Here is a 26688-nt window from a genome sequence, read left to right as displayed (position 1 = left end):
ACACTAAATGATTAAGGGTTTACCAAGTCTTATGGCAGTCCAGCTGTCAAGACATTTCAACAAACATTTCGGCGAATCAGGGGAGTTGGTATTATATTGTATTTTTCTTGTATGTTCTTTTACAGGCATTCTAACAGTCTACCTTTAAACTTACAGTGTACTGTCTGTAACATGCTTGGAAGTTTGCTAAATAAACATTTTTTAAAAAAAAGATAAGATGATGAAAAACAGGTAAGAACTAATCAGGCACAGGTGAAACAGGAAACATTATTAACTGAAGAGGACTGGTTTAACATATGTGATGTACAGCGAACCACCACCAGCTCCAGGATGTGGAAAGAATTTTGTTGGAAAAATATGATCAGGTTCTTTATTACTCCCAAAAGAAAGAGCAAAATCTCAACTACACAACAAACATGCTGGAGACGGTGTGGAGCAGAATGCAGGTCACACTCATGTTTTTTGGGAATGTACTAAAATATCATGTTTTTTGGGAATGTACTAAAATAAGAAATTATTGGAATGATGCGTGGGTAGAATTGAAAACAATACTGGGATACGAACTACCAAGGACATGTGAGATATTATACCTGTGTAACCTGACAAGGAAAAATGTACAATATGAAGACGAATATCTGGTAAAAATTCTGTTGGCTGCAGCCAAGAAGGCAATCACCAGGAAATGGTGTAGAGAGGACCCTCCTACTCGGAGGAACTGGCTGGACATAGTGGAGGAGATAATTAACATGGAAAAATGTACGTATATATTGAGACTTTGGCAAACGGAATTTGATAAGAAATGCGAAAAATGGACAGAACATAAATCTCAAAGCAGAGACACCACCGAAAACTTGGACTGATGTCAGAGACATTTGAGGAATATTAACAACATGTGACCCTGTGATGTGTTCTTTAATGTTGTTATATACCAAAAATCAATAAAGTTTGAGTAAAAAAAGAAAAGAAACAGGAAACATTAAACAAGACACTGAAAGATTATTGAGGATTTGAGCGATAATTGATGTGTTCAGATCTTAAATGTAAGAATTTTCATTAATAATGACAGGACAAAGACAAAACGCCCCTGCTACTTGTATGCTGGGCATAGAAGAATAATACACATCCTCTTGGTGGAAAAAGCAGTGTTTTCAGTGTTTGGTCAGCAGAGACAGAAAAAAAAAGACAGACGAAGCTGCTTAGAAATTCTTGTTCTTAAGAAAGTTTACTTTATTGTGTAAATTTGGCTTAAAGTACATGTTTTTTAAGCCTGTTTGAGTCTTCATGAGTGTGCTGCCAGACTGTTATATTAGATAACTATGTATGTTTGCTAATTTGTGAAAACTTTGTTTTAGATCTTGCATCAGACTGAACAGTCAAATAATAAATAGCTCTACAAAAGGCGAACAAAACTGCCTCCTCGACAATAATGATACATTAAGCCAAGTTAATTTGACCACAGATCACCGTACACAGACTCCCCCATTGTTCTTGTAATATCATCAAAGTCCCTCAGTAGTTTTGAGCCAAACATAAAGCTTGTCCCCACCAAACATCAAAGCACACTCATGGCTTTCAAGCGACGTATTGCATCGTGAGCCACTTGCCTTTTGTTCATACGTGTTTGTGGCCGTGATGAAAGGGCCGGTGTTGTTGAGTGGTGCTCACAGTGACTGTCTGAACGCATCGAGATGTCCCATATCTTCATGGCTCACTAAAATATTAATCAGGCCCGGAGCAATGGCAGTAAGGCCACAAAAAAACATATACACAAACGTCACATGTGAGTGCACACGAAATCGCAGACCCACACACACACACGCACACACTGTTCAGAGCATGGGACTTGTATAATTTAGTGCTTCAGTGCTTTTGATATCTAGTGGCTCACAGTGGAGCACTGAGCCTCAGTCACAGACATGACTTCCTCCCCAGGGATAGCAGAGGAAACTGCAGAGCCCTGATATACCGCCACTGCTCACTGTACACAAAACATGTGAAATTGAAAATCTGTCATTCACACAAAGGACTGGGTTCACTAGCTGCTTTGGATCAGCGCGTATTGCTTGAATGTCTTACGTTACAGTTTTAATGCTCTGACCAGTAATTATTTCAGTTACCATAATGGAGGCTGTCTGCAGTAACAAAGATAGATGCCAGCAACCAGCCATGTAGTCACGAGAAGCACAGGAGAGAGAGCAAATTTATGGAGCACGATATTTTCATTTTGCTTGCAGCTGTTACACTTTCTGGGCTTATGGTTTCCAAGACATGATTGAATTTGAATGTACATTGCCATACATAAAGGTCAGCGCTCGTGTGTAAACAGACCATGTAAACAGTTTTATCATACATGCATTTTTTTAATCTATAGATGACACTGTGAGCCATTTTACATTCTCAAATGTCTTTAACAGGTCACTTTTGGACTTGCAGCAAAATGAATGAATATAAGCACTGGAGATGAACAAGTTGTTGTACAAGGAGGAATGAAAAAATCATGCAAATTGCCAAAAAAGAAGATGCCAGCGGTTGTCGGTTTGAATGTTCTGATCCGTGCTGAGCTGAGCCTACTAACTTTGAGCTCTGTCGCTGCACGCGTCAGCTCATCCCGACGGTTTGTTGTGTAGACAGCAGCAGTCACAGATTAAGATACTGCTCATGTGTTTCATGGAGAGTTGGGAACCATAAGAAGTCAGAAATCAAGATCAGAACACACTCAAACACATGTTTTTTGTTTTTTTAGCAACACTCCTGATCAGAGCAATGCTGTACATCTACAACTAGTATCACTGCTACGATGAAGAACATTGGAAAAATATGTACACTCTTCTAACACATTCAGGTCACTTGAGTGTTAAACACAGCTACTATTCACTCAGGTCTCCATTTACTAGTTTTCCTCTACTGGTGCTGAGTTCCCATGGGAAAGAGGGTGAGATAAAGGCTAAATGCTGAATGAATTATTGAGGACTCAGTGGGGCTAAATTCTGACTCAGGAGTGGTCAGACTAAATGGCTGTATATGTCTGCTATCATTCTTTTTTAAACACAGTGCTTTAGCCTACATTCAATCATTTAAACAAACATAGACTGTAAAGTCTGTTGAGAACAAGGAGATGTTACATAACCTGAGCCAGAGGCTGGGCTAAGTCCCTCCTCTTAGTAACATCCTCAAAATGTCTCTAATATAACACAACCTAACTGCTGATCAACTGCTAATAAGCTGATTTAACATGAATACTGTCAAAATATTCTAAATTGACAGCAGCATAAACATAATCACTGATTCAACTTTACTCTGACGTGAAAAAACAAAAACATAAATCTTCACAAAGCAGTGTTGCAGAGGTTTAAGCATCAAATTGCATAAGAGTGCACAACTCTTCGTGCCTGTCTGCCCTCAGGCATGGTGGCACTAGATGATATGTGTGAACTAAATATCAAGGATATCCAGTTGTCAAGGCATTTCACTTAGGACCACAAAAGGCAAGTGTACGGTGGTGCTTGAGGAAGGAAGTCAGTTGATCACGTCAACAAGTTTAATCCTCTGGGGATCTTGAAAGTTGGACAAAAGTGTAATGACAATCCATCATATAGTTATATAAAAAATTCTAAATTGGTCCCCCCATTTTATTTTTTATTTTTTTTATCAAATCAAACTGTTTTCTCACAACTTTCCGCGTGATGCTTTCCCATATTATCTATATATATATATATATATATATATCTATATATCTATTATTATATCTATATTATTATCTAACCTCCCAACTCTACTCCAACTCTATAAAGCTGTAGACAGGCTGACATTACCAACCCTAGGGCAAGGCCGCTAGCGTCTCTGGCACATTAATAATGCCATGAAGATGGGCGATAATTGATATAACTGTCAGGAAATTTCAAGATTAATTTGACTTTTTATTGATCACAAGAGGAACCTAATATGCTACTTGTAGGCTGAACACAGCAGCACAATACATAATAGACATCTTCTTGGTGGATCTGCCATAAACAAAGCTGTAAATGAGTTGATTTAACAGGAATATCTTAACAAATAAACATAGGCTGAGCTGATTCTACTTCTCTCTGACATGAATCTTCACAAAGTAGTGTCGCAGGGCTTTTAAGCATCATACTGCATAAGAGCACACGACTCTTCGAGATGTTGTGTCCACCACCACCCCGCCTGTACCTGTCTGCCCTGAGGCGTCTCCTGGCATTAAACACAAACACCTCCACAATCCGTTTAAACCTGATCGCCCGAATGACCTGTGACACTAACCACATTACTTAATCACTTTTCACAAAATATCGACGTCGTGCATGCATCAAATTTCATTCCCATCACTCTCTTTGCAGGTCTAATGAGTCATGACATTAACACAGCCTAAAGCCCTCCTCCCACGCTTTCCCCCAGCCCACTCCTCTCTTTATTTGAGGCGCTCCTCTGCTCCATTCCTCAGAGCAGCAGGCGCCCAGTCAGCGCAGCTCTCTCCTGCCGCTACGGAGAGGACGGGAGTTGATGCTTCTTTTTTTCCACCTCCACGTTTTCTCGGATTTACCTTCATCCCGCAAACATGAGACTTATTTTCGTTGTCGTTGCGGCTTTGCTGACAGGTAGGTGAAAGAAAGAGTTTGTTTTTTTTAATTCTCGCAGCGTGCTTTAAGTCAGAGAGCACAGTTCAGGACCATGGACAGAGACTTTGTACGCAGCGCCACGTTCTACTCGTATTAACAAAAATACTGCTTTTATTTTCTATTGCAGAAAGTCTAGCGCTTCCCGTGGGGAAAGAGGGGCAGAGAGAAGACGTGGTATGCTTTTATCATGCAATTTGATTGTAAAGTTTTAAATAGTAGCTGTGCAAGCTGCAAAGAGCTTAGGTTTTTTTTTCTTTGTTTGTTTATTGCAGGTAACACGATGCTTGGTTGAAGTCCTGTCCAAAGCGCTCTCCAAACCGGACTCCCAGCTGGATGAGGAATGCAAAGACATCCTCCAAGCAGGTTTGTAGCAGGAGCACATTTTCATGGAGTGCATGGAGATAATAAGCAGTCATATTTAGAGCGTTGTTAGTGTTGATGCAGCACTCTTAACTATTAGGTCAGGATTTTTATACTTCCTTTATTTTAGAAGTGAGGACCCACTGAGACTCTTTTCACAAGGTCTTTTTTCCCAATGGGAGCAAAAAGGAATACAATATACACATAAACACACTGAACAAGAATATCTTGGAAACAAGCTGGTAAATAAATAGAAATATTAAGACTGTTTACAGTTTTACAGAAAGAAAACTTATTGACTTATTGCCTTATTGACTCAAAACAGTACAGTAGCTTTTAACAAAACCTAAATACCAAACGAGCGAGTGACTAAAATGTCAATTATAAGATGAGATTTCACTTCAAAAGTCCAATAAGAATTAAATCCTAAACTGTCCCTATAAGCTGTATTAAGTGGATCTTATCACCTCGTTTGATCTTTCTTTTGCTCTGTCATAGGGGTTAAACATGCCCCACTGGACAAGAAGAGTACTGAAGAGATAACAGTCAAAGGTCAACCTGAAGAACCTGAGGCAAAGGGAGCAGATGTGAAAGACATCGAGGCTCTCCTGAAATCCGTGGAGGAAAAACGAGAAATCCCAGAAGACGAGCGCAGCCAAGAATCCTGGAGTCTGGGTGACGAGAAGGAGAAGAGACACGAGAACGAAGAGGAGGAAGAGCGTGAGAAGAGGGGCACCAGCTGGAGGCCAAGGTACCAGCAACGGAAATACAAACGAGGAGAAGATGAGGAAGATGAAGACTATGAGGACGAGCGTGAGAAGAGGGGCGCCAGCTGGAGGCCAAGGTACCAGCAACGGAAATACAAACGAGGAGAAGAAGAGGAAGATGAAGACTATGAGGAAGAGCGTGAGAAGAGGGGCAGCAGCTGGAGGCCAAGATACCAGCAACGGAAATACAAAAGAGGAGAAGATGAAGAAGAAGAAGATGGTGACAATGAGGAAGAGCGAGAGAAGAGGGGCACCAGCTGGAGGCCAAGATACCAGCAACGGAAATACAAGCGAGGAGAAGATGAAGAAGAAGAAGATGGTGACAATGAGGAAGAGCGAGAGAAGAGGGGCACCAGCTGGAGGCCAAGATACCAGCAACGGAAATACAAACGAGGAGAAGATGAAGAAGAAGAAGATGGTGACAATGAGGAAGAGCGAGAGAAGAGGGGCACCAGCTGGAGGCCAAGATACCAGCAACGGAAATACAAACGAGGAGAAGATGAAGAAGAAGAAGATGGTGACAATGAGGAAGAGCGTGAGAAGAGGGGCAGCAGCTGGAGGCCAAGATACCAGCAACGGAAATACAAAAGAGGAGAAGATGAAGAAGAAGAAGATGGTGACAATGAGGAAGAGCGAGAGAAGAGGGGCACCAGCTGGAGGCCAAGATACCAGCAACGGAAATACAAGCGAGGAGAAGACGAAGAAGAAGAAGATGGTGACAATGAGGAAGAGCGAGAGAAGAGGGGCACCAGCTGGAGGCCAAGATACCAGCAACGGAAATACAAACGAGGAGAAGATGAAGAAGAAGAAGATGGTGACAATGAGGAAGAGCGTGAGAAGAGGGGCAGCAGCTGGAGGCCAAGATACCAGCAACGGAAATACAAGCGAGGAGAAGATGAAGAAGATGATGACAATGAGGAAGAGCGTGAGAAGAGGGGCACCAGCTGGAGGCCAAGATACCAGCAAAGAAAATACAAACGAGGAGAAGAAGAAGACTACGAGCGCAGTCAGGAGACTTGGGGTGTTGAGGAGAAGAGATCAGAATCAGAAGAAGAAGGCGAAGACAAAGAGAAGAGGAACTGGAGACCTGGGAGGTTCCACCAGAGAAAACACAAACGAGATGAGGAACCTTTAGGAGAAGAGGGGGAGGAGCCAGAGGACGACCGCAGCCAAGAGTACTGGGATGTAGACAAAAGGCATGGCAACGAGGATGAGGAGGAGAGAGACAAGCGCATTTGGAAACCCACACATCGCTACCACCACAAGAAGAAGCTCCACAAACGTGGTGACGAGGAGGTAGATGGAGATCGCAGCCTGGAATATTGGGACTTTGATACCGGAAGAGAGAAGAGAGACTGGAGGGCCGGCAGGTACCACCAAAGGAGACACAAGCGTGATGAAGAGCTCTCAGAGGAAGCCAGGGAAGAGCCAGACGAAGAACGCAGCCAGGAATATTGGGACTTTGATACTGGAAGAGAAAAAAGAGATTGGAGGGCCGGCAGGTACCACCAGAGGAGACACAAGCGTGATGAAGAGCTCTCAGAGGAAGCCAGGGAAGATCCGGATGAAGAACGCAGCCAGGAATATTGGGACTTTGATACCGGAAGAGAGAAGAGAGACTGGAGGGCTGGCAGGTACCATCAGAGGAGGCACAAGCGTGATGAAGAGCTCTCAGAGCAAGAGAGAGAAGAGCCAGATGGGGAACGCAGCCAGGAATCATGGGACTTGGACAAAAGAAGTGGAAAAGAAGAGGAAGAAATAGAGAAGCGCATATGGAAACCAACACACAGATACCACCATAAAAAGAAACTTCACAAACGTGGCGGAGACTCCTCAGAAGAAGAGGAAGGACAGAGGGGTGATTCAGAGGAATATGAGGACGAGGCAAAGGACAGGGATGAAGCTTTGAGGTACTTCTAACAACTTGTACTCTTTAATTGTTTGTTTGTATTCTGCACCCTGGAGCACAAAACACTGCACAGTTCAATAATACATGTCTCCAATCAACATGGATCAGAACTGAACTTTGCACGAGAAATGAACAACCCCCTTAAGCGGTGTGCATGCACTGACTGCTAGAACGGCATCTAATTGTTTTTCAGGTATCTGGCTCAGGGAGAGAAGCGCAATCCCTGGATTTTCAGAGGCTACTACCATCCTGCGTGGTTTAAAAGGGATTTAAACGAGCACACTGCAACCTCAAACAAGGTAGGCAGAAATAACATTGTTGCAAATAGTTTGTAGCTTTATATTAGAGGCTATTAGAGACCAGCTTAGACATAACCTGCTTCCGCCTTCATTGTGTTCAGATGGACGAAGTGACCAAGTTGCTGAACTATAAGATGAACCAGCTGGCCAACCACTCTAATCAGGAGGAAACAAAGAGGAGCACGCACCAGAGAGCACTTACTGCGCAGGAGGTAAAAACCACTTTCACTCACTGCGAAAGAATGACCTTTATGACTGGTGTGAGGATGTGTTTTTCTGTCATGTTCACTTTGTTAAACCTCTAACTAGACCGCTGAACTGAAGTCAGGAAAATACAATATATACTGTAATTTACTATGCAACGCAGAACCTCATATATCTGGTGCTTGTACACATGAACAGTAGTGTGTAGCAGCCAGGATTCAAGCAAGAAAAATGGCAATTTAAATATACATGCAAATCTCAAAATCTTTCTTACAAGATCAAGAATACATATGCATATAAGTTTCATGTTTATTCTGCTGCCGTTTCCGTAAAAATAATTTCTACCATATATTCAGCTGACCCAGTAAAGCCATGAGGCACATCGAGTAACTCCATCACATTGTTTCACTTGGGGGGGAAAACAGCCATGCTCATTATGGAAATAGCCAGTCTACACAGAGATGTCAGGATTTAGCCTGTAGAATCACAGAGCATCAGTGAATATGCATCTGTGCAAATGCACATCAAGAACTGTCCCTCATGAGCATGTCCCAAATACACGAAGACAAAATGTAACCAGGATATTCATGTGCAGTGATTCGTTTCCATGACTCTGGCATACATAGAATGTGTTTTTATTGCCTTGTTCAAATCAGGTCTGCTGTCTTCACTTGTTCTCTCTGTTTGTTTTTCCCCTTTTTCTATTTGCACTTTCCACGCCAGCTTTTTTTTTATGACTGCTGCAGTAATCACACCAAGAACCTCATGATTATAGCCTCCCAGAGCAATTAAACTCATAATAAGCATATTGAAAAGAGAACTACGGCCTACAGAGGATCCTGTAACATACCTTGGAGCAGAAAAACAAATCAGGGATGAGTAGGCTAGTGGTTCACCAATTCGGAGGCACCACAGCTCAAAAGAAAATAAGGGAATGTTTCACCTAAATGACCATTTCAGCTGTATTTTTCAGCTGAATTTAATCCTGATTTCTATTCCGTACATGATGAAACAACCGACTGTTCAAATGTAATAGATTAAACTGATGGTATTTAGTTGCTAATGTATAAATATTTTATATTTTTCAGGAAATATTTAGTTGCTAATGTATAAATATTTTATATTTTTCAGGAAAAAGATCTGGAAAACCTTGCAGCGATGGACATGGAGTTGCAGAAAATCGCTGCCAAGTTGCATGACAACAGTACATAAACCAGGATGGACAGCATTTAGTTTCACTACCAGTTTACTGCTGTCTTACTGTATGTCTGCCAGTTTAGTGTGATTACAGTTTTGAAAAAGACAAAAAAAAAAATCAAAAAAATCCTGGAGCCTTGCCAAACACATTTTATCAACTTGTTTATTATGGTATTTGTGATATTTTGATGTTATCAAATTAATCAGCATGGGAATGGTTTTGATGTTTATATATGTAATAAGAGGAACTATGAAAATAATATATATCTGAGAGAAATTATTGTGATCTCAAGAGTTTGTTCATTCTGCAGTCAATAAAAGAAGTTATTCTGGGACCAAACAAATATCTCTAATTATTTTTTGATGAAAAAAAAAAGAAAAAAAAGAAGCGTACACACATCAGGCTCTTTACTACTGCTTTTTAATTCTGTGCAGATACAGACGTACCCCACAGTGAAGCTGCATTAGCAACTACATCATATATAAATGGCACTTTCTGCAGGGATAACAAAATAAAAAAAAGTTATAACCTAGAAGCTGGAGAGCATTAAGTGGAGGGGGGAAAAAAAAAAAGTCTAACACCTGGTCTCCAGGACGCTAACTTGTCACTTGCTCTCAACACACAAAATATTATTTCAGCAGTTCCTTACGTAACACATTCACTGAGCTCACACAGCCTAGACTGGCTTACAGTTTACTCCTCAGCTTTACGCCTTCATCTGCACTGATTTGAATACACAAGATGGAAGGAAAGTTTTCTGATGAATGCAAACCAGACACTGCATCCCCCTTAGTCCATATGTGTCAAATCAGATCAGCAGAAAGTGAAGTGAAATGCTGGAGGAAAAAAATGCCCTATAAGCCGTTATTCATGTGCCCTTAAACGATTTGATGGTTCTGTAGTCGTTTATCCTTCAGTGTCTGTCAGTTTCAGTCTCTTTGGTGCTGGTTCCTCAGCTCGCTGGGAGCCTGCAGATTTGGAGCGGTCCATGGCAACTGTTGTTCCTGAGAGGACGTAGCCCCCGCCCCCGCTCATCAGTAGCAAAGGATGTGTCCTGTTAGGCAACACCTAGGGACACGATGCAGAAATACAGTCAGGAGACATTAATTCTACAGGAAGGGCCGGGGGAAATGACAGACTCTCTCTCACTAGAGCATGCAAACACTGTTTTTTTGCAGCCAGTTGCTGCACAGCGAGTGAGAGCAAATGGTGGGAGCCTCTGTAACAGATGCTGCAAAATGTGGAATACCTGCAACACGTTCTTCTTCAAGCAGTAAATAAAGGAGATTTATGGGTAAAACAATTAGTGGATTGATTCATCATCAACAACTCTGATAAATGATTTAATGGCATGCAAAAAATACCAAGCATTGACTGGTTCCAGCTGTGTGAATTCATTCAATTCATCATCATTAAAAGTTGTGAATATTTAGTCAAATAACTGATGTTGTTCAGACACAGAAACCAATTCAGTCATGTCATCTTGAAATGAGGGAAACTGTCATGAGACTTCAACGTTTTTTTTATAGACCAAAAGAATAATTTAAAAAAATAATTCATGGATAAAATTATTACAAATTATGTGATTAATGGTATTTCTTACTTAGCATTAAACCAACACTAATCACATTGGCCAGCTCAACAAAGTTTACTTCTACACATCCAGAGAGCGACATTAGCACCCATGTGTGTTCATGTGACCAATCAATATTCATTCTGGCATTAGCTTTGATTTGTTCTCCAACTCCTGAGGAAAAAATCCAGCTCACTGCTAAACGCTCCACCACTGTCAACAGCTAGTCGCCAATTTACTTTGCCAAAACCAGCTGCCTGATATATCTAAAAATGCAGATAAGAATAGCGAGATAGGACAGTCTTACTGTAACCAAAACAAGGAGCTGAAAAACGCTAAAAGGGTTCGATTAGCTGAGGGGAGGCGCATAGTCAGGTGATAATTCCCTGTGCATTCATCACTCTTTCAAATTACTCATTATTTGTTTATCTGTCTCATTATTTATTTTTTATGAAAACATTGATTGGAGAAACTTAAACTGATTTAAATCGTACCTGGTAATGCCTGAGCCAGGTGTCTGTGAGTCGGAGGCTGATTGTACCGCCCTGTTCCTTGAGTTTTGTGTAGCACTCGATAAGAGGCTGCAGAGATTGTGGGGGAAGAGATGAAAAAGAAGCATTAGGAGGAGGACTGCAGAGTGAAGAAGTCCACACACACACACACACACACACACACACAGAGTGTGATCGTTTTAGCAACATAAGCACAACAGAGGTAATAAGTGCTGGGACGTGATAAGCATTGCAACTCCTTGGCGGTGTCAGGGATGTCCGCTGCAGTAATGCAATAAGGACATTTCCCTCTGGAACTCTAAGCAATAAAAACCTGTGAGCGGTGACAGCTAATGAGAGATCTTTCCACGATAACTAATAATCCTCTTTCGTTTGAAGATAGAGAGTGTTGTTGTGGTTCTCGTGGCGATCTTACCTCTTTGTACTGGGAGTAGACTACAAAAGGCCTGGAGGGGGCGAGGAATTTGAGCAGGCCCATGAGGACTGGACACGGGTGAAAGCGACTCGCTATAACCAACCTACATGTGGGAAACAAAGGGATGATCAAGCACACCTGTCCGATGTGAAATACACAGTAAACCACACACTTTGTTATTGGGAATGTGTACGTTGGCAGTATCGGAATTTAGCCAATCAGCGCTGCATTTGAGTTACGACCGGAAGGCTTTAGTACCCATTGTACCCGTTGAGTTCATATTTTATATAGCTGGGTGAACACCAGGAGGAGGCAGATTTAGGACACTCTGGAAAATCGTGCACTGAGGTACAGTTTATGACATAGCTGCTGTGATGTAGAGAAGGACATGCAGGCAAGTCAATAGGCTAACCAGATCAATACTTGTATTTCTGGCTCGGATGTCACCTTCACAATACTTCATTCATCAATTATAAAACCGCTATAAAGCAAGTTGTTCATTTTATATGACAGGAAACTGCAAAGTAATCACTTCGTTCACCTTGTATGGACACTGTGTGCTAATCATTGCGTGTCAGCTCAGAGAAAAGCCAAAGGACTAAATCATGACTTTTATAGACATGCTTAACAATATTTTAATCATTCATCAGTTTTCTCATCACTGTAGATCCATTTTAATTACTGCTATTTACTGCATGGCGCAATCCAGAACTGACGAGGCTGAGGAGGGAGAGGAAAGAGGCTGATGCTGAAAAGAGCAGAGCAGTGCAGAGAAACAGAAATGTGAAAGCAGAAGCTAAATCTGACACCAACCCGTCGGCATTCCTGCCTTCCAGCAGGGCTGCAGCGGCTGCCAGCTTCTTCCGTTTCTCCTCCAGCTTTACCTTTTTTTCCTGAGCCTTAAAAAACAAACGGAAAAAAATCGAAAACATGAAGTCAGGACATCAACTCTCTCTTACAGATCCAATCTTTGTTATTTCTTTTTCGAACTTGTACTTGTTACTAACAAATATTAAGCCATGGCAGTAAAGTAAAAATGAAGGATGTCCTAAGTGGGGTTAGTAAATAGTGGGCATACTTTGGCTTCTTTCCGTTTCTCCTTCTGTTCTTTCTCTAGGTCATCAGCGCCACTATTTGTCTCCATGTTCTGTTCCTCTGGACTCCCCTGCTGTTCTGCCTCAGGCTGGTTTTGCTTCTCCTTCTCCTCAGCCACGTTGGACTGCTTTGAGTCTGTAATATGGAGAAGGAGATGATCGTTATCAGAGCAAGGTCGCAGAATAGACGTGTGTAAAAGGTAAATGATTCATGTTTGCAATCTCACGTGCAAAGCCTTTGTGAAGTTGTAAGTGGGAACTGTTGTGTTTTCTTTGGCATTTCAGCACTAGCTTGTACTTTGTTTCATCTAAAAACAACAAGGCTATAAACATCTTGGGGAGATTTATTTTGAAAAAGGAAAGCTCTACCAGCACTGGGCTCTTTGGCAGTGGTGTCCAGAGTGCCTGCCAGCAGAGCATTGACATGGCAGATGGGAAACTCATGCAGCATATCGTGAAAATGTGCAGGGAAGCCAAAGCTCTCCACACCCGCCCGAACAGGCCCACCTCCTGGGTACATTTGGATCACTGAGCCGTAGCCTGGATGACGAGGAAAAAGAGGGTAATTATACAAAGGGCACAGAAAGGGGAAAGTACAGAGAGAAGACACGTTCTTTTTATAGAAAAAAAGTGAAAAATCATTTAGTCAAACAGATAAAACACCACAGGAAAAAAAAAGGTCACAGGAATGACGTACCACCCATTCTTTCCATGACGGCTCCTAGCACAAGGCCAGCACAAGTCTCAAACACCAAAACTTTACTGCCAGCGTGAATGTTTGCCAGAGTCAGCATCTGGGCAAGTGTGTCATACCGCAGGTGGCTGCATCACAAAAAAAACCATAAAATTCATCTCTTTCTGCTCTATAAAAATACAACTTTCACGCATTTTGTGTGCTGACTCACCATATCTTCCCTGGTTCCCGGCCATGGTACATCATAGCCAGGATGCGACAGGACGGCTTTAGAATTGTCACAGTATTTTCATACCTGGAAAAGGACAAGACAGGAACAACTGATAACACTAATTACAACGCAGTACATTTTTTTTTGCACATGAAGGAAACTGTGGGTGCATCATCGGAAGCAACTCACTTCTTCTTTTTCTTCTTGATGTACTTATCCTGGGCATATTCAGTCTTATCTTTGAACGTTGAGCTGTTATCTATGAGCTGCTGAATGATTTCCTGCGGAGCAAACACACACACATACTGTCACTAGTCTCTCTTCTGTGATGCTTCAGCATTTTTATCTGATACATTAAAAGATAAATTTCCCATGACAAGACAAAAACCAGCAATGCGTGGGACTATCTCTCAGTACTTTTTAACTTTCCTACCCTGCATGTGGCATTCAGGCAATAGACCACTAGTTTGTACTAAAAATGGAAATACTTTAAGCTGCTTCTTCTTTTTTTCAGAAAAATGGCTGAGAAACTTCCTGAAGTGGTTGGGTAATGTAGTTTTTAGCAAACATTACTCAAACAGGATTGAATAGTGCACTTGCTGTGTATTAAAACAAATTTGCCGCACTAATGAGAAGAAAGCCACCAGGACAGCAGTGCATAGATTTAAACTATGGTGCTCACATTTATTATAATAAAAGAACGTGGGCTTAGTGCAATAGTGTGACTCATTTGTGTGTTTTTAATACTTTTGTGACAACAATGGATGTCTAAGAAGCAGACTAATAAGCCACAGTATATCTGCCTTTGGCTGCACAGACAGTACTACAAGTTAGTTGGATCTAATCATTGTTGGCTTTGGTTTTTCATAGAATTTGAAAACAATATTGCCAGGATTGTTCTTTAATAAACCCAACACCTGGCAGTACAGCGATACTTTACCATTTATGTATGTAATGGCAAGATTACTGATGTACCTGACCCTTCAGACCTTGCTCTTTGAGTGTCTCAATGTCATCCCTGGTCAGTTTCTGTGATTTTCCGTCATCTACAATGTTTCTGTTGTCTGTGCCCGCCTCCTTTGTATCTAGGAAGAAAACATAAATAGATTACTCAACGTGAAAATGAAAGTAGTAGCTGTCGACAGTGTTTTACATGTCCATGCATTAAATCTAAATGACACAGGAGGCTCAAACATGAACATGAGTGGTGAATGGTGTGTGTGTGTGTGTGTGTGTGTGTGTGTGTGTGTGTGTGGTGCTGAACAGCAGGTTACACACCAGTGGAGCTCTCTGCATCCTTGAGCTTCTTTGGCTGCAGGACTCCGCCAGACACGATCTCAAATGTGGTGCTGTACAGGTGGTCCACTGCATTGTCCAGGAAGAACCACTGCTTCTCAAAAATCACCTTCCTGTGAGTAAACACATACACACACACATTTACAAAAAATAAAAAATAAAAAAATAGCATGACATTTTTAAAGCCTTCAGTGCGACATACACAGACACACATGTTGAGGTATCAAATATTAGCCTTGGTATGAAGTTCATTAGTACAGTACATGTTATGTTAGATGATTTATCACTAGTGTCATGTCAGTCAAGCCCCAGTTTGTGCCTGAAAACAGAATAAATGAGACACACAGTGGGGTTAATATTTTGCCATCTCATGGTGAATATTTTTGACTTACTTCTTCGGCTGGATCTGCACAGCTTTGAAGATATCTCCTCGTTTCAACACAACGTAGTCGCCTCCTTTAATTCTGTACTGAGCATCATCGTCTCCGTTGTCCGCCATAGTACGGCAGATAAACCAGCTCACCGGTCGCCGCAGAGGTATTTGTCGCCTTCGGGGAATTACACGGAGTCGCCGTTGACAAGGCACGATTTTAAAAAAGGCACTTGACCACCCTGAACTAAAAGCAAAACACACAATTTTGCTATGCCCACGTGTTAGCTTTCATTTCCCTAGCTTCTTCAGGACGGCTAAACGATCGCAGACTGCCGATAGAGCCCTGCTTCAACAGAGTGGTCCGTGATTGGCTGAGCTCCGCGTCGCTGAGCTTGGCGGCCAATAGAAGCGAAGTGCGGTGACTGGGTGAAAATGTAGATTTCAGAATCATCGATCAACAGCCATGAATTTAATGGAATTTATTTGAAATTGTAAAGTGGTCCCCATTTTATTTTTTAATTTTTTTAATCAATGAAACTGTTTTCTCACAACATTTCAGCATGTTTGCATATATATATATATATATATACATAATACATTAAATAGTTTCAGTATATTGCAAACTATACCAATTATTGCAGACTTTTATAAGTTGTAACACATTATTTCCATAGTTTTTATTATTTTTTTAAATTTATTTTCCACATACTATTTACCATAAATATCTGTATAATTTGACAATGGATGCTATGCATTAATTCTAGCCAGATAAAGTGTGAAATGAAGTTCAGAGTATTTACTGCTAGATCGTGTGACACATTCCTGAGCTCTATATTGGATTAAAGCAGAGGATTTTTATTGTGTATAATTATATGCAAGAATACACTTAATGGGGAGCTGATGCTGCTGGATTTCATCTCAACACGGTTAATAGTGTGCAGACATGGCAGATGTGTGACTACATCAAAAACCTAACCTGGGTGGGTGTGTTTCATTTCCCACCGTGGGGCAGCAATCTGGTGTTTTATAACTGCTTTTAAAGAGTGTGCCAACTCCACCTGCCCACCACTAGTGTACAGCAGTGTAGCAGTGAGGCGGTTGAAATGGCAGAAGAGAGCATCCTACGCTCCTCAAGAAATACCAGGTTCAGTCAGACTGAAATAAATGATGCAACCTGGGAGAAATCTTACATCACCTGTAAGTTTAAAGAAATTTTCAAGTGACTTAACTGCAGTAAGATTGTAAGTGATAGCGACTTTAGTGCCAACCTATACGTTTTATTAAAGTTATATTAAACTCAGCATTACTAAGTTGCGTTGTCAGCATTATTTAGTTGCTGAGTTAAGTTTGGTCAAAATGGTGTGTGGGTTGAAATGTTTCAAACATCCAGACTGTAGTTCAATATAGGGTAATTCATACTTAGCTATAATAATAATGGATATTTAAATGTAATTTAGGGTTGTGTGTTCCCCCCATATGGAAATGGTGTCATTAAAAATAAAAAAAAGACAGAAGTTCAACCACCTTGGAGGGTAAAAGGCACCAATTAAAGCATTAGTACTGCAACAGATCTGCAGTACATTTCTCAGAGTGTGTTCTGAAGTCTTCAGTGTTTCCAAAAGCAAGCTGTAAGGTACTTAGCTGATGAAGTCCCTTATGAATACAAGACATCTTCAGAGTTTTTATGATTTAATGATTTTTACAAACATTGTTCTGTTGATGAGGGCATCTCTTCCCCTAAAAAAAATTCTTACAAACATCTGTTCATCCAAGTTTTCAGAGAATGACAAATTTTGACAACATATTTACATCGACAAAATCATTTTTGTAGTGCATGGTACATTGCTATAACAAGAAATATGTTGTTCTGTAATTGAGAATGTAGACATTTCACTGACTGTGATACGGCATTACATTTTCTTTGGCAGTGATTTACTCAGTGTTCATGGTTAATGCTGATACAGTAGATAGGATTGCGTACTTTCACATTGTAACACATATGCAAATAAACAACAGGTTTACTATAAGAAGCACAGGCTTATAACTTTGCTCATTCTTGGCCCCCAGTAAGTTTATGGAACAGATCTTCGTCTAGTGTCTCATTCTGGTCTTTAGATCTTGTGGAGAGGAAGATGTAACCGCCAATGAACTCGTGGACCACCTTGCAGTCACAACTCAAACAGCAGAAGGCTATTGACACGTTCTGGTCGAACTCTATGGTCACCTGGAATTACATACAGAGGACTCATGTTACTGAAGTAATACTCTCTTTAGGCATCACCCCAAAAAATGTGTGCATTGCATTACATTACAAACCATCCCTCACCTGTCTAATCTCCCAGTTAACGTTCCACTGCTTCATGTTGGCAAACCTCCATGTGGTGACAGGCAGACCGGAGGACATGTCAATACGAATCATACGGTTGTATGAGATTCCCAGAATCTCATCCTTCTTACCGCCTTTGAATCTTAAAACACAAATAAAATGATGAACCTCTCAAATTATTAGTCATAAATTATATTTAGATGTTCAAATCACGAGATGTATGGTTTTTATACTCAATGTATGAACTGTACCTGACGATGTAGTAGTTGATACCAAACTCTGGAAGCGACTGCCAGGCCTGGATAAAGCGCATCTTGGCCTCCATTAGAGACAGTCCTGCTATGTTCTGATGGGCCTCCAGGATACGTGCTGTGAGCTTGAAACAATCAACAGAGGCAGATTTAGCATAAGCACTTGTGACATGTGACTCTTATGGCTATTGGCAAAATCGAGTATATATTGCACACAGTCCTTAAACATACCTGTTTGGTCTTGTGCTTCTTGGCGTAGCGTGTGGAAACAAAACATTCGGCATTCATCTCCATAGCATCAAGGTCTGGAGCTGCGTGACCAGGAGGGGGTGCCAGGCTCTTCATTTGCAGGAAGGACTGGATGTTCTTCACTTCTGACTTGTAGGAGCTGTAGGCCATTGTTTTGCCCTTGGAGGCCAAGATACATGCAGCTTTCCACTTGGCGTACTGCGTTTCCTGCAGGAGAAGGCAATCACAAGACACTTACAGTTACAATGTCAGCCCACACACACACATCTATATACGCACGCTTTACACGGGTTTTAAAAGGAGGCTGGTTATCGCAGGAAAACACTCATAAGCACGGGGACAAAGACGTGGGCCTTACATTGTCACATCGGATGTACACCTCATTCATCCCGTCTGCAACCGGGAGCAGGAGCTTGATGCCAAACTTCTTGTCCGTCACGTTGACATCAGGGACCACCTCGCAACCTGAAGAGGAAGAGATAGTAGTGAATTTAACCACAGAAGAAGAGCAGCAAGATAATTACTGAGGCAGTTTAAAAGAGAATACCACTAAATTTGATAATTTAGACTGTGACAGTTGATATTTACTACTTTTCCCACGACATTAGTAAAATTGTTTGTTTTATCTATTATGGCGCACATTATATTTACTATTAAATATCTTGATTTCCTAATGCTCAAACATAATCACACGTCATTGGAATGCATACATTTTTAAAAGACATTGAAAGAAGTGTTTTCTTTCACTGACCTCGGAGGTGAAATTGCTCTATGGGTTCTCCAATGGAGGCCTCCTTGTTCTTGTAGTAGGAGATGGTGGTGTCCTTGAAAACGAACCAGTACTCTTTGTATGGCCGCAGTGTTAGTCTTTTTGGCCTGATTTAAAACAGTAAAAGGGAAAAAATAAATCATAGTTTATGCCTCTAATACATTCATAACCATATGTCAGTAAAGACTGAAGACTGAAGAATAAAATATAGTTTTGAATATAGCACTGTCTACTTATTCACAGCAATGAGCAACACCTCCTTGAGAGAACCTGGAGAGCATTCTAAGATTAAAAGTGACACAAATACACGTAATAAATTTGTATTTAAAACATTTTACCCATATCCCATAAATCACCTTAAGGCTGCTCCAAAATTAATTTCCAAGCCACTAAATTAGGCCAATTTTTAAGGGCACTAGACCAATTAAGGTTTCAAGTTTTTCAGATCAATTACAGAGACAAGCATTTGAGATATGACTTCAGTTATTAATGGTTAATGGTTTACATGAGATAGAAATACAGCTTGAATAAAGGTTAGTTTACCTAAACAGTCGGAGGGTATCAGCGAGCTCTGGAATGTCTGTAATGTCTTCCTGGGGGTGGGACAAACAACTGTCAATTATCCTGTGTCTACTTCTAACATCACAATGTTAAGACATGCAATCATCGGAGGCCTACCCCATCAGTCCTGCTCGGAAACAGGTGTTCTGTTGTAACACAACTAAAAACTTTAAAATTACAGTGAATATCCACTCCAGTGTAGTACGGTCTAAAAAAATATGTTTACCAGAATTCTGTCTGTGTGTCCGCCTTCAAGTGTCACCTCCAAGTTGGACAAAGCGGCCTCTACTTCATCTATTTCTGGTTCATTGGAATGGTCCAGTGGTTCACTTGACATGGTCAGTTTACAGATGTGATACTGCGGGGGGGAGACAGTTTAAAGTATAAAACTTTCAAATGGCTGTCATTATAGCAATGATCAAATATTCAGTTTGCCAGCAACAAGAACGAGTCATTATGAAGTTCTCCAACATGACTTAAGAGGTTATGCAAGGCAGGCATGAGTCAGAGGGAGTTTTGAGCACAGCCGTGTGTGCCAGCCATTGCAGCAATGTGTAGGTGAGTGAAACACTGATCTGAATTACTGCGCCAACAGTTGCAAAATAACAGCTCAACAGATCAGACATGAGCTGAAATTAAAAGAGTTAAAACTTTGCCACAGTTATCATGGTAAACAATAGTTATTTTTTGTAAAATTCAAATTTGTCTAACGTGGAGCTATACTTCCTACTATACTCCTTTCTCACTGCTCAAACTCTCTTCCTATACCTCTCTTTCGCTCTTTACATGTTCTTCCCATCCTCCCCTTTCAGTGGGATTTTCCTCATGTCCTGACATGTCCTCGCATTGGATTAGGACACTAAACCCCCTCACTTGGATGGATAATAATCTCAGCTCCGAGTCACACACATAAACTGCACTTAAAACTAATTTAGGCCACATTAGTCAGCCCTTCAGAGAACTGTGGTTCATGATTGCAAGCCAATTTAAAGCAGGATCCTGATCATTTACCATGAGCGGCACAAGCTTTTATTTGAGCTAGTTCTAAAATTAAAAAAATGCAGAAAAGTGCTAAGGGTATAGCTTTCATCTCAATGTTTAATAGCTCTGAATGTGTGATTTATGGATCAGTTCTACTATGCTGAAGATCTAGGTTTTAGCACGTCTCCAGTGATAACCACTTACATCTATAATTGACTTTTGGAGAGTTATAATTAGGTGATACAGTGACTAGGTGGTTAGCATGAAAGTCTTACTGATTTTTTGAAATGCCCTGTCTTCTGGGAAGGGATGAGCCGAAAATAAGGTGTATATATATATATATATGACTCAGGATACTTTTAAACATGCAGAAAGCATATTGTTTACCTGTAATGAAGCAAACATCAGCATCTCCTCATCAGTGCAGTCTATCTCCTCGAGCAGGATGGACCAGCGAGCTTGTTCATACAGCTGTGTTATTCTGACAGCATCATACTGAAACACAAGAACAAAGGCACACATACACTCAAACATATTTCAAACATAGTTTGCCCTGATGTTATTTCAGGGGGTTTAAAGAACATCATTTCTAAGGGTCTCTCACTTTTTTTAAGTTTCTTACTTTGGGATTTAGATCAAAGAAGACATTGTACTTGAAGCGCAGCAGTAGCTTTTCTTCATCTTGGATGTCTTGCTCCATTAGAGAACGAGACGAGTTCAACCACCTGTCAATCATAACAACAAACCAATTGATAATTGGGCTAATTGAGCTGAAAATCTGCTAGTTAAATCAATTATATCTAAATATGTATTTTCATCTACCCTGCATTGTTGTTTGCTTTGTCCACAAGTGAAAGCTGCTGGTACATCTTGGCCAGCTCAGCAGGCGGCAGATTTGGCTGGCATTCAGCTAGAGGGTTTTCTCCAAACCAAAGGCTTGTGGCAGACACCGGCATCCCGTTCTCTGGGTCGTAGGTGGCTGTCATGGTCTTACTGTACATGGGGCCTTGTGAGAGGAGAATGGAAGAACAGTTTCTGGGTTATAAAGGGAACTGCACTTGAAGTCGAGATCAACTCACTGTCAGACAGTATAGGAGGAGTGAGAGTCTAGAAACGTATAAAACGTTTCAAAGAAGGTTCAACAGTTACAAGAAAAGTTTCACAGAAGGGTTGAGGCTCATAAAACCAAAATAATGCATGATAAAACTCTAAAGGTGATAACTGGCACAACATTAAAGGCGGTGAAGATCAAAAGTCTTAATTAGAGTAGTTTTTAGGTTGGTGTAGGATCCAAACTGGATACTCGGTGAAAGAGCAAGAGAGTGTGTGTTAGAGTAACTTAACATGGCGGCATACTGAACAATTCTTTCAGATCTCACTGATGAAAACTGTGGCCTGTCAGATCTTAGCAGCACTAGATATTATTCATTTCTTCTCCTCCTCCAGCAGCAATAACTCAGAAATAATAAATATGCTATTCCTTCTAGGGCTGGACAGTAATCTGATTGTATTAAATTAAAATATGTTATGAATTTTCTACAGGCCTAAATGCAGTCATAGCTGATTTTTGATGCACAAACTGTTGCCGTCCCAAATAATTACAATGAGAATAAGTACAACAACCAATGATGTTACACTACAAGTTTCACTAATCAGTCAGTCCACAGAGTTTTCTTTGAGCTTAACATCAATAAAACTAAGACTTTTAACAGCGATTATTTTGACATTGACATTTTAGTAGGCACTCCAAACACAACGCATCAATACTGCATGCAACAAGTTACAATTATTGTGTATATGAAACATTAAAAATTAAAACACTTGTTTTCATAAAATGAGTATAAGCCTGAATCTTTTCAGAGATTCTGCGGAGATGAAACAAGATTAGGTGCTTCTGTGCTGTGAAACTACGAAACAGCCCTGTGTTTCACACACCTGTGCCTCCTGGTCCCCCGCTAAGTAAATCAATGTCCCAGATGTCATCATGTGCTGAGTTCTTGTCTTTCTTCTTCTTCTTCTTGGAGGGATCATATGGAGGCTTCAGCAGGGACAGTTCCTCTGATCTTCTGATGTCTGAGATGGGAATTAGCGATGGATGGGAACAGGAAGAACATGAAAGCAAGATGAGTTTTATACCATTTGAGTGTTTGTCTGAGACACACTACCTTGTAACAAAAGCAGCGAGGACAGAGGGTTACTGCAATCAGAGAAGACAAGAGAAACTCACTGAGTGTTTGACAGATCTCCGACACTGCCTTGAAGACCACACTGGAGAAGCTGACAGTCATTTTGACGGTTTTCATATTGGGGAGCTGCAGCAACAGAGGTTTGTGCTGGGGTGTGTAGCGTAGGTCAGCATCAGCCTGTGTGAAAAAATATAATTTTTTAAATCATACGAGCCACGCATCTTTTGCTTTCTTAATGTGCTGATTATCACAACTTTAGCTGGTCTTAGAAAACTTCCCCTGTCCCTTCATGTGTGTTTTTTTCTTTTAATATTTGTGGAATATATGTAGTAGTAGTAGTAGTAGTGAGCCTGTTTTGGAAGGAAGGCACATAAATGTGCATTTTGTTCACATTTTTCTGTGTAAGTAATTTCTTTGTTAGCAGTAGAATCTTCATTACAAATCTGTAGTCGGTTGGCTTTTAACAATGCTTAGCTGTGCAACATGTGTTTGAATTGGCTCGACGTGCCTTAAGGAGCCGCAAACACACATACAGAATTAAATTCCTTTGGCTTGGTGGGAGTATGCCATGGGGATTCAAATACTTTCTGACCTTCGTGGAAATACTGAATTGTTTTTGGAATTAGATTGTGAAATTATAATATCATAGATCAGCACAATTATTAAAATGGCTTAAATCACTTTGGCATCTACATATTACCTGAATTCCATACTTGTCCAAAGTCCAGTGGGTCTTGAGCAGCCAGCATTTCCTCTGATCCCACCACAGGGCATGGTCTGACCAGTCCTGAGGAGCCTCTGTAGACAGACAGATTAGTAAAACATATTACTACCATTATTACTGCCATGTAGTTTAACAACTGCTACATCTGCTACTAACACAAACACTTCTTGTAGCCACTGTTGTGTAGGTGGATGAGCATGATTAAACTGTGGCTTTATGAGTCTACCTGACATCATGTTTTGGTGCTGGGCTGAAATTCATCTGTTGATGATACGCTACTTAGTCATCTATTATGTCTCATACTCTTTAAACCACCGTCCTAAAGTTGACTTCATATTATATTAACTCCTGTTTTTTTTATGAGGAACTGTAAAGACATATCAGATCATATCTGGCTGAACTTTACCCCCTGGAGCTACACAAGTCAATGCATTGTGACAAAACAATAGTACTGCAGTGAGGAAAAATGCAGGGCAAACAAGGGTGTGGCTTGGCTAACAAACCTGTGCTGTGGCAGCAAGGAGAAGTACTTAAAACAAAGTGGATTTAAGGTTTTAACAGGTAAACAAAACAAAATTGAGTGTTTTAAGCGAGCAATTACCAATAGAAGAGGAAGACAAATTTATTCTCACTGTGAGCCTCATGTTTCTCCCTAGTTAAACATAGATTCCTTTATAAGGGTCATTGCACAGGGTCAGCCACCAAAGATATTTCAGTGACTTAATCAAGGGGACAGATAAAGTATGACAATTTTCCACCCAACTGAGACACTTACTGATCTTCTCCACCAGCTTAAGCATGAGGCCTCCAATGTGCAAGTCTCCCTTCACCCTCATCTTAAATTTCATGGACTCATCTCCATGTTTTTGATCCACATGCACCGCTAGCTCCCATGACGTTTCTCCATACTCTGCAGCTGTGATCATGGCCCTGTCACAAAAAGACAAAGGTGAGACAGTGCACAGGTTATAGACAGAGCTTTAGAAATCACCATCACAGGTGCAAAGACCCGTCGCTATCTCTAACTAATGACATCGTGGGGGAATTCCGCTAAAATACGTTCATTTCCCCCCTTGCTTTCTTTTGTTTGGAAGATTAGGAAACATCTGGGATAAAAACATGAGTCAGCGGATTAAGTGTTTCTCAACATCCTGTGGGAACATCCAAATTAACTTGGACAACAGTTAACAAACACGGATCTCTCAGTGTTTCTGCTCTAAGTGGCCACCAGTGTAACAGATTTTCTGCAGTATCTCTGCAATGATACTGCAGCCCCTGTAGTACTCCTCTCAGCCGATACAGTTATAAATAAGACATCAGTGAACACACAGACTGGCATATGCACTGGCTGGTGCCAGCAGAAAAATAAGACGATGAGACTGCAGACATAATAAAGCTGCACAGCTCCACACAGATATGGGAATTGTTGTATTTTAACTATGAAAAAGGGTGAATAGATGAAAGACAGCAGGCAGGTATGAAACGGGAGAAGAGCGAGGGAGGAACTGGGAGGGTACAGCTGTGGAATGTGTGACGAGCAGGGACACGAATTTGGTGCAGGAGAGACCATGCAAAACAACAATCTCCACGTACAGCATCAGTCTCCTTTCATTTCACATCCAAATCTCTGAAAATATGTTGAACAAAGAGATGCAAACACACACACACACACACACACACACATACATATACTTGTCTACATATACTCCTCCTCTGTAAGTCGCTTTGGATAAAAGCGTCTGCTAAATGCAATGTAATGTAATGTAATGTCTATATTGGGACTATGAATACAGATACCTGTTTTATTTGTCCTGGGTAGCCCAGTGGAAGTGTATACTATGTGAAACTGTTGCCGCAAGGCAGGGTTTAATGAACACACTCTGCTTTCTTTGTGCTGCACCGTCCTCATACAGCTGTAGGGAACAGTTAAAAGTTTGCGTGTCTGTCGAGGTAAGACTTGTTGAGATGTGTTTAAAGAGACAAATTGACTCCCACAACATTACATTAAATGCAAATAAAAAATGACAGATTTTAATACCTAATTTCAAAAGCCATACTCAACTGAAAGAGCGGCCTTAACACTGAAACAACTAGAGATATGCAGCACTGGAAAAAGACATCCACACTGCTTGATAAAGTACACCAACCCCTTTTTTCTTTTTTTTACAATACAATCACACACATATACTTTATATCTATACAATGTCCAAAAACACAATGTATCTCTTCTTATTGTAAAAAAGCATTCACACTGAACACAAAGGCTGAACCCTTTGTCAGCACTATCAAGTATCAGGCCTTTCTTTTGAGTCATACTGTTTCGCTACTCACAGAATACAGTAGAGTCTCAGCCCAGTCTTAGTAGAGCAATAATAGTGCAATTAAGTTATACAAATAAACCATTAACTTACTTCTGTGTAGACCTAACATTAACAGACAGATAACAAGCCCCAACTGGGCCATTCTCACTCATATGATGTGATTTCACCCCCCTCCTCCTCCTCCTCCTCCTCCTCGTCAGGGCCATGAGCAGTCAGTTTATTTCAAACCCAGCTGCTTAATGAGCCATAAAGCTCGCGATAACGTTATATTTCCAGCTTTTACGCGTAAAGTAAAGAATCTCAAAAGCTCCCCTTACCTTGATTTAAAAGTTTTGTGTCGGTGAGCTATTCCTAGAAATTTCTTGAGTAGTGGAATGAAGCAGGAATGAGGCTCCTCCGGGACTAAGACACGCCCAGTTCAGACAGGTAAGAGGAGGAGGAGGCGGGACCGTTAGAGGAAATGGGCAAGTAGGTCAGGTTACAGCGGAGGGTGAGTGCTCACAACCTGCGGGTTCATCACTTTTACTTCATTTATCAGGGATAATAATGTTCACTTAAATATATAGTGTGTGTATATAGTAGTTAAAATGATATAACAGACAAAGCTCGTCTATTGTTATTTGATATTGTTAACTTTAGACTCATATCCAAAACTTAGCACGCATAACGATGTCCAAAATATGTCACTCGGTCATTAACGTTACTCCACTATTACAGTAATTTAATGACAACAGAGTAAGTAAGCTAATGTATCTTGGGACACATTTAGCGTTAGGTG

At 40.8% G+C, this 26688-nt stretch overlaps 3 protein-coding genes across 5 annotated transcripts; 1 reads left to right on the top strand and 2 right to left on the bottom strand.

Annotated features, from left to right (window-relative positions):
- Positions 1-4447: 4447 nt before the first annotated feature.
- chgb (chromogranin B) lies at positions 4448-9895 on the top strand. Of its 2 annotated transcripts, XM_027284445.1 has the most exons (8): positions 4448-4616; positions 4765-4811; positions 4910-5000; positions 5496-5742; positions 5836-7674; positions 7867-7972; positions 8074-8184; positions 9308-9895. In XM_027284445.1, exons 1-8 carry the CDS (start codon positions 4577-4579, stop codon positions 9386-9388), a joined length of 2562 nt encoding a protein of 853 aa, XP_027140246.1. In that variant the 5' UTR covers positions 4448-4576; the 3' UTR covers positions 9389-9895. The 2 variants fall into 2 exon arrangements, with proteins under 2 accessions (XP_027140246.1, XP_027140244.1); XM_027284443.1 differs by having other exon boundaries at positions 4449-4616; positions 5496-7674.
- On the bottom strand, positions 9786-15941 carry trmt6 (tRNA methyltransferase 6 non-catalytic subunit). The gene is made up of 12 exons (XM_010733236.3): positions 15562-15941; positions 15152-15282; positions 14849-14958; positions 14063-14154; positions 13874-13957; positions 13666-13790; positions 13338-13508; positions 12953-13104; positions 12688-12773; positions 11875-11977; positions 11442-11528; positions 9786-10442 (listed from the first exon to the last, which is right to left on the bottom strand). The coding sequence occupies exons 1-12, from the start codon at positions 15666-15668 to the stop codon at positions 10281-10283; spliced, it is 1410 nt and encodes a 469-aa protein (XP_010731538.2). The 5' UTR covers positions 15669-15941; the 3' UTR covers positions 9786-10280.
- Positions 15942-17214: 1273 nt separating this feature from the next.
- fermt1 (FERM domain containing kindlin 1) lies at positions 17215-26314 on the bottom strand. Of its 2 annotated transcripts, none has more exons than XM_019268677.2 (16): positions 26001-26068; positions 24365-24519; positions 23566-23663; positions 22907-23042; positions 22615-22752; positions 21502-21685; positions 21302-21404; positions 21067-21174; positions 19925-20056; positions 19681-19730; positions 19120-19244; positions 18727-18833; positions 18351-18575; positions 18120-18244; positions 17869-18010; positions 17215-17766 (listed from the first exon to the last, which is right to left on the bottom strand). In XM_019268677.2, the coding sequence occupies exons 1-16, from the start codon at positions 26060-26062 to the stop codon at positions 17593-17595; spliced, it is 2064 nt and encodes a 687-aa protein (XP_019124222.2). In that variant the 5' UTR covers positions 26063-26068; the 3' UTR covers positions 17215-17592. The 2 variants fall into 2 exon arrangements, with proteins under 2 accessions (XP_019124222.2, XP_010731539.1); XM_010733237.3 differs by lacking the exon at positions 26001-26068 and adding an exon at positions 26228-26314 and having other exon boundaries at positions 17593-17766.
- Between the last annotated feature and the right edge of the window lie 374 nt (positions 26315-26688).

Source organism: Larimichthys crocea, chromosome XI (assembly GCF_000972845.2).
Source record: "Larimichthys crocea isolate SSNF chromosome XI, L_crocea_2.0, whole genome shotgun sequence".
NCBI lineage: Eukaryota > Metazoa > Chordata > Actinopteri > Sciaenidae > Larimichthys > Larimichthys crocea.
This window is presented reverse-complemented; position numbering and strand designations above follow the sequence as displayed.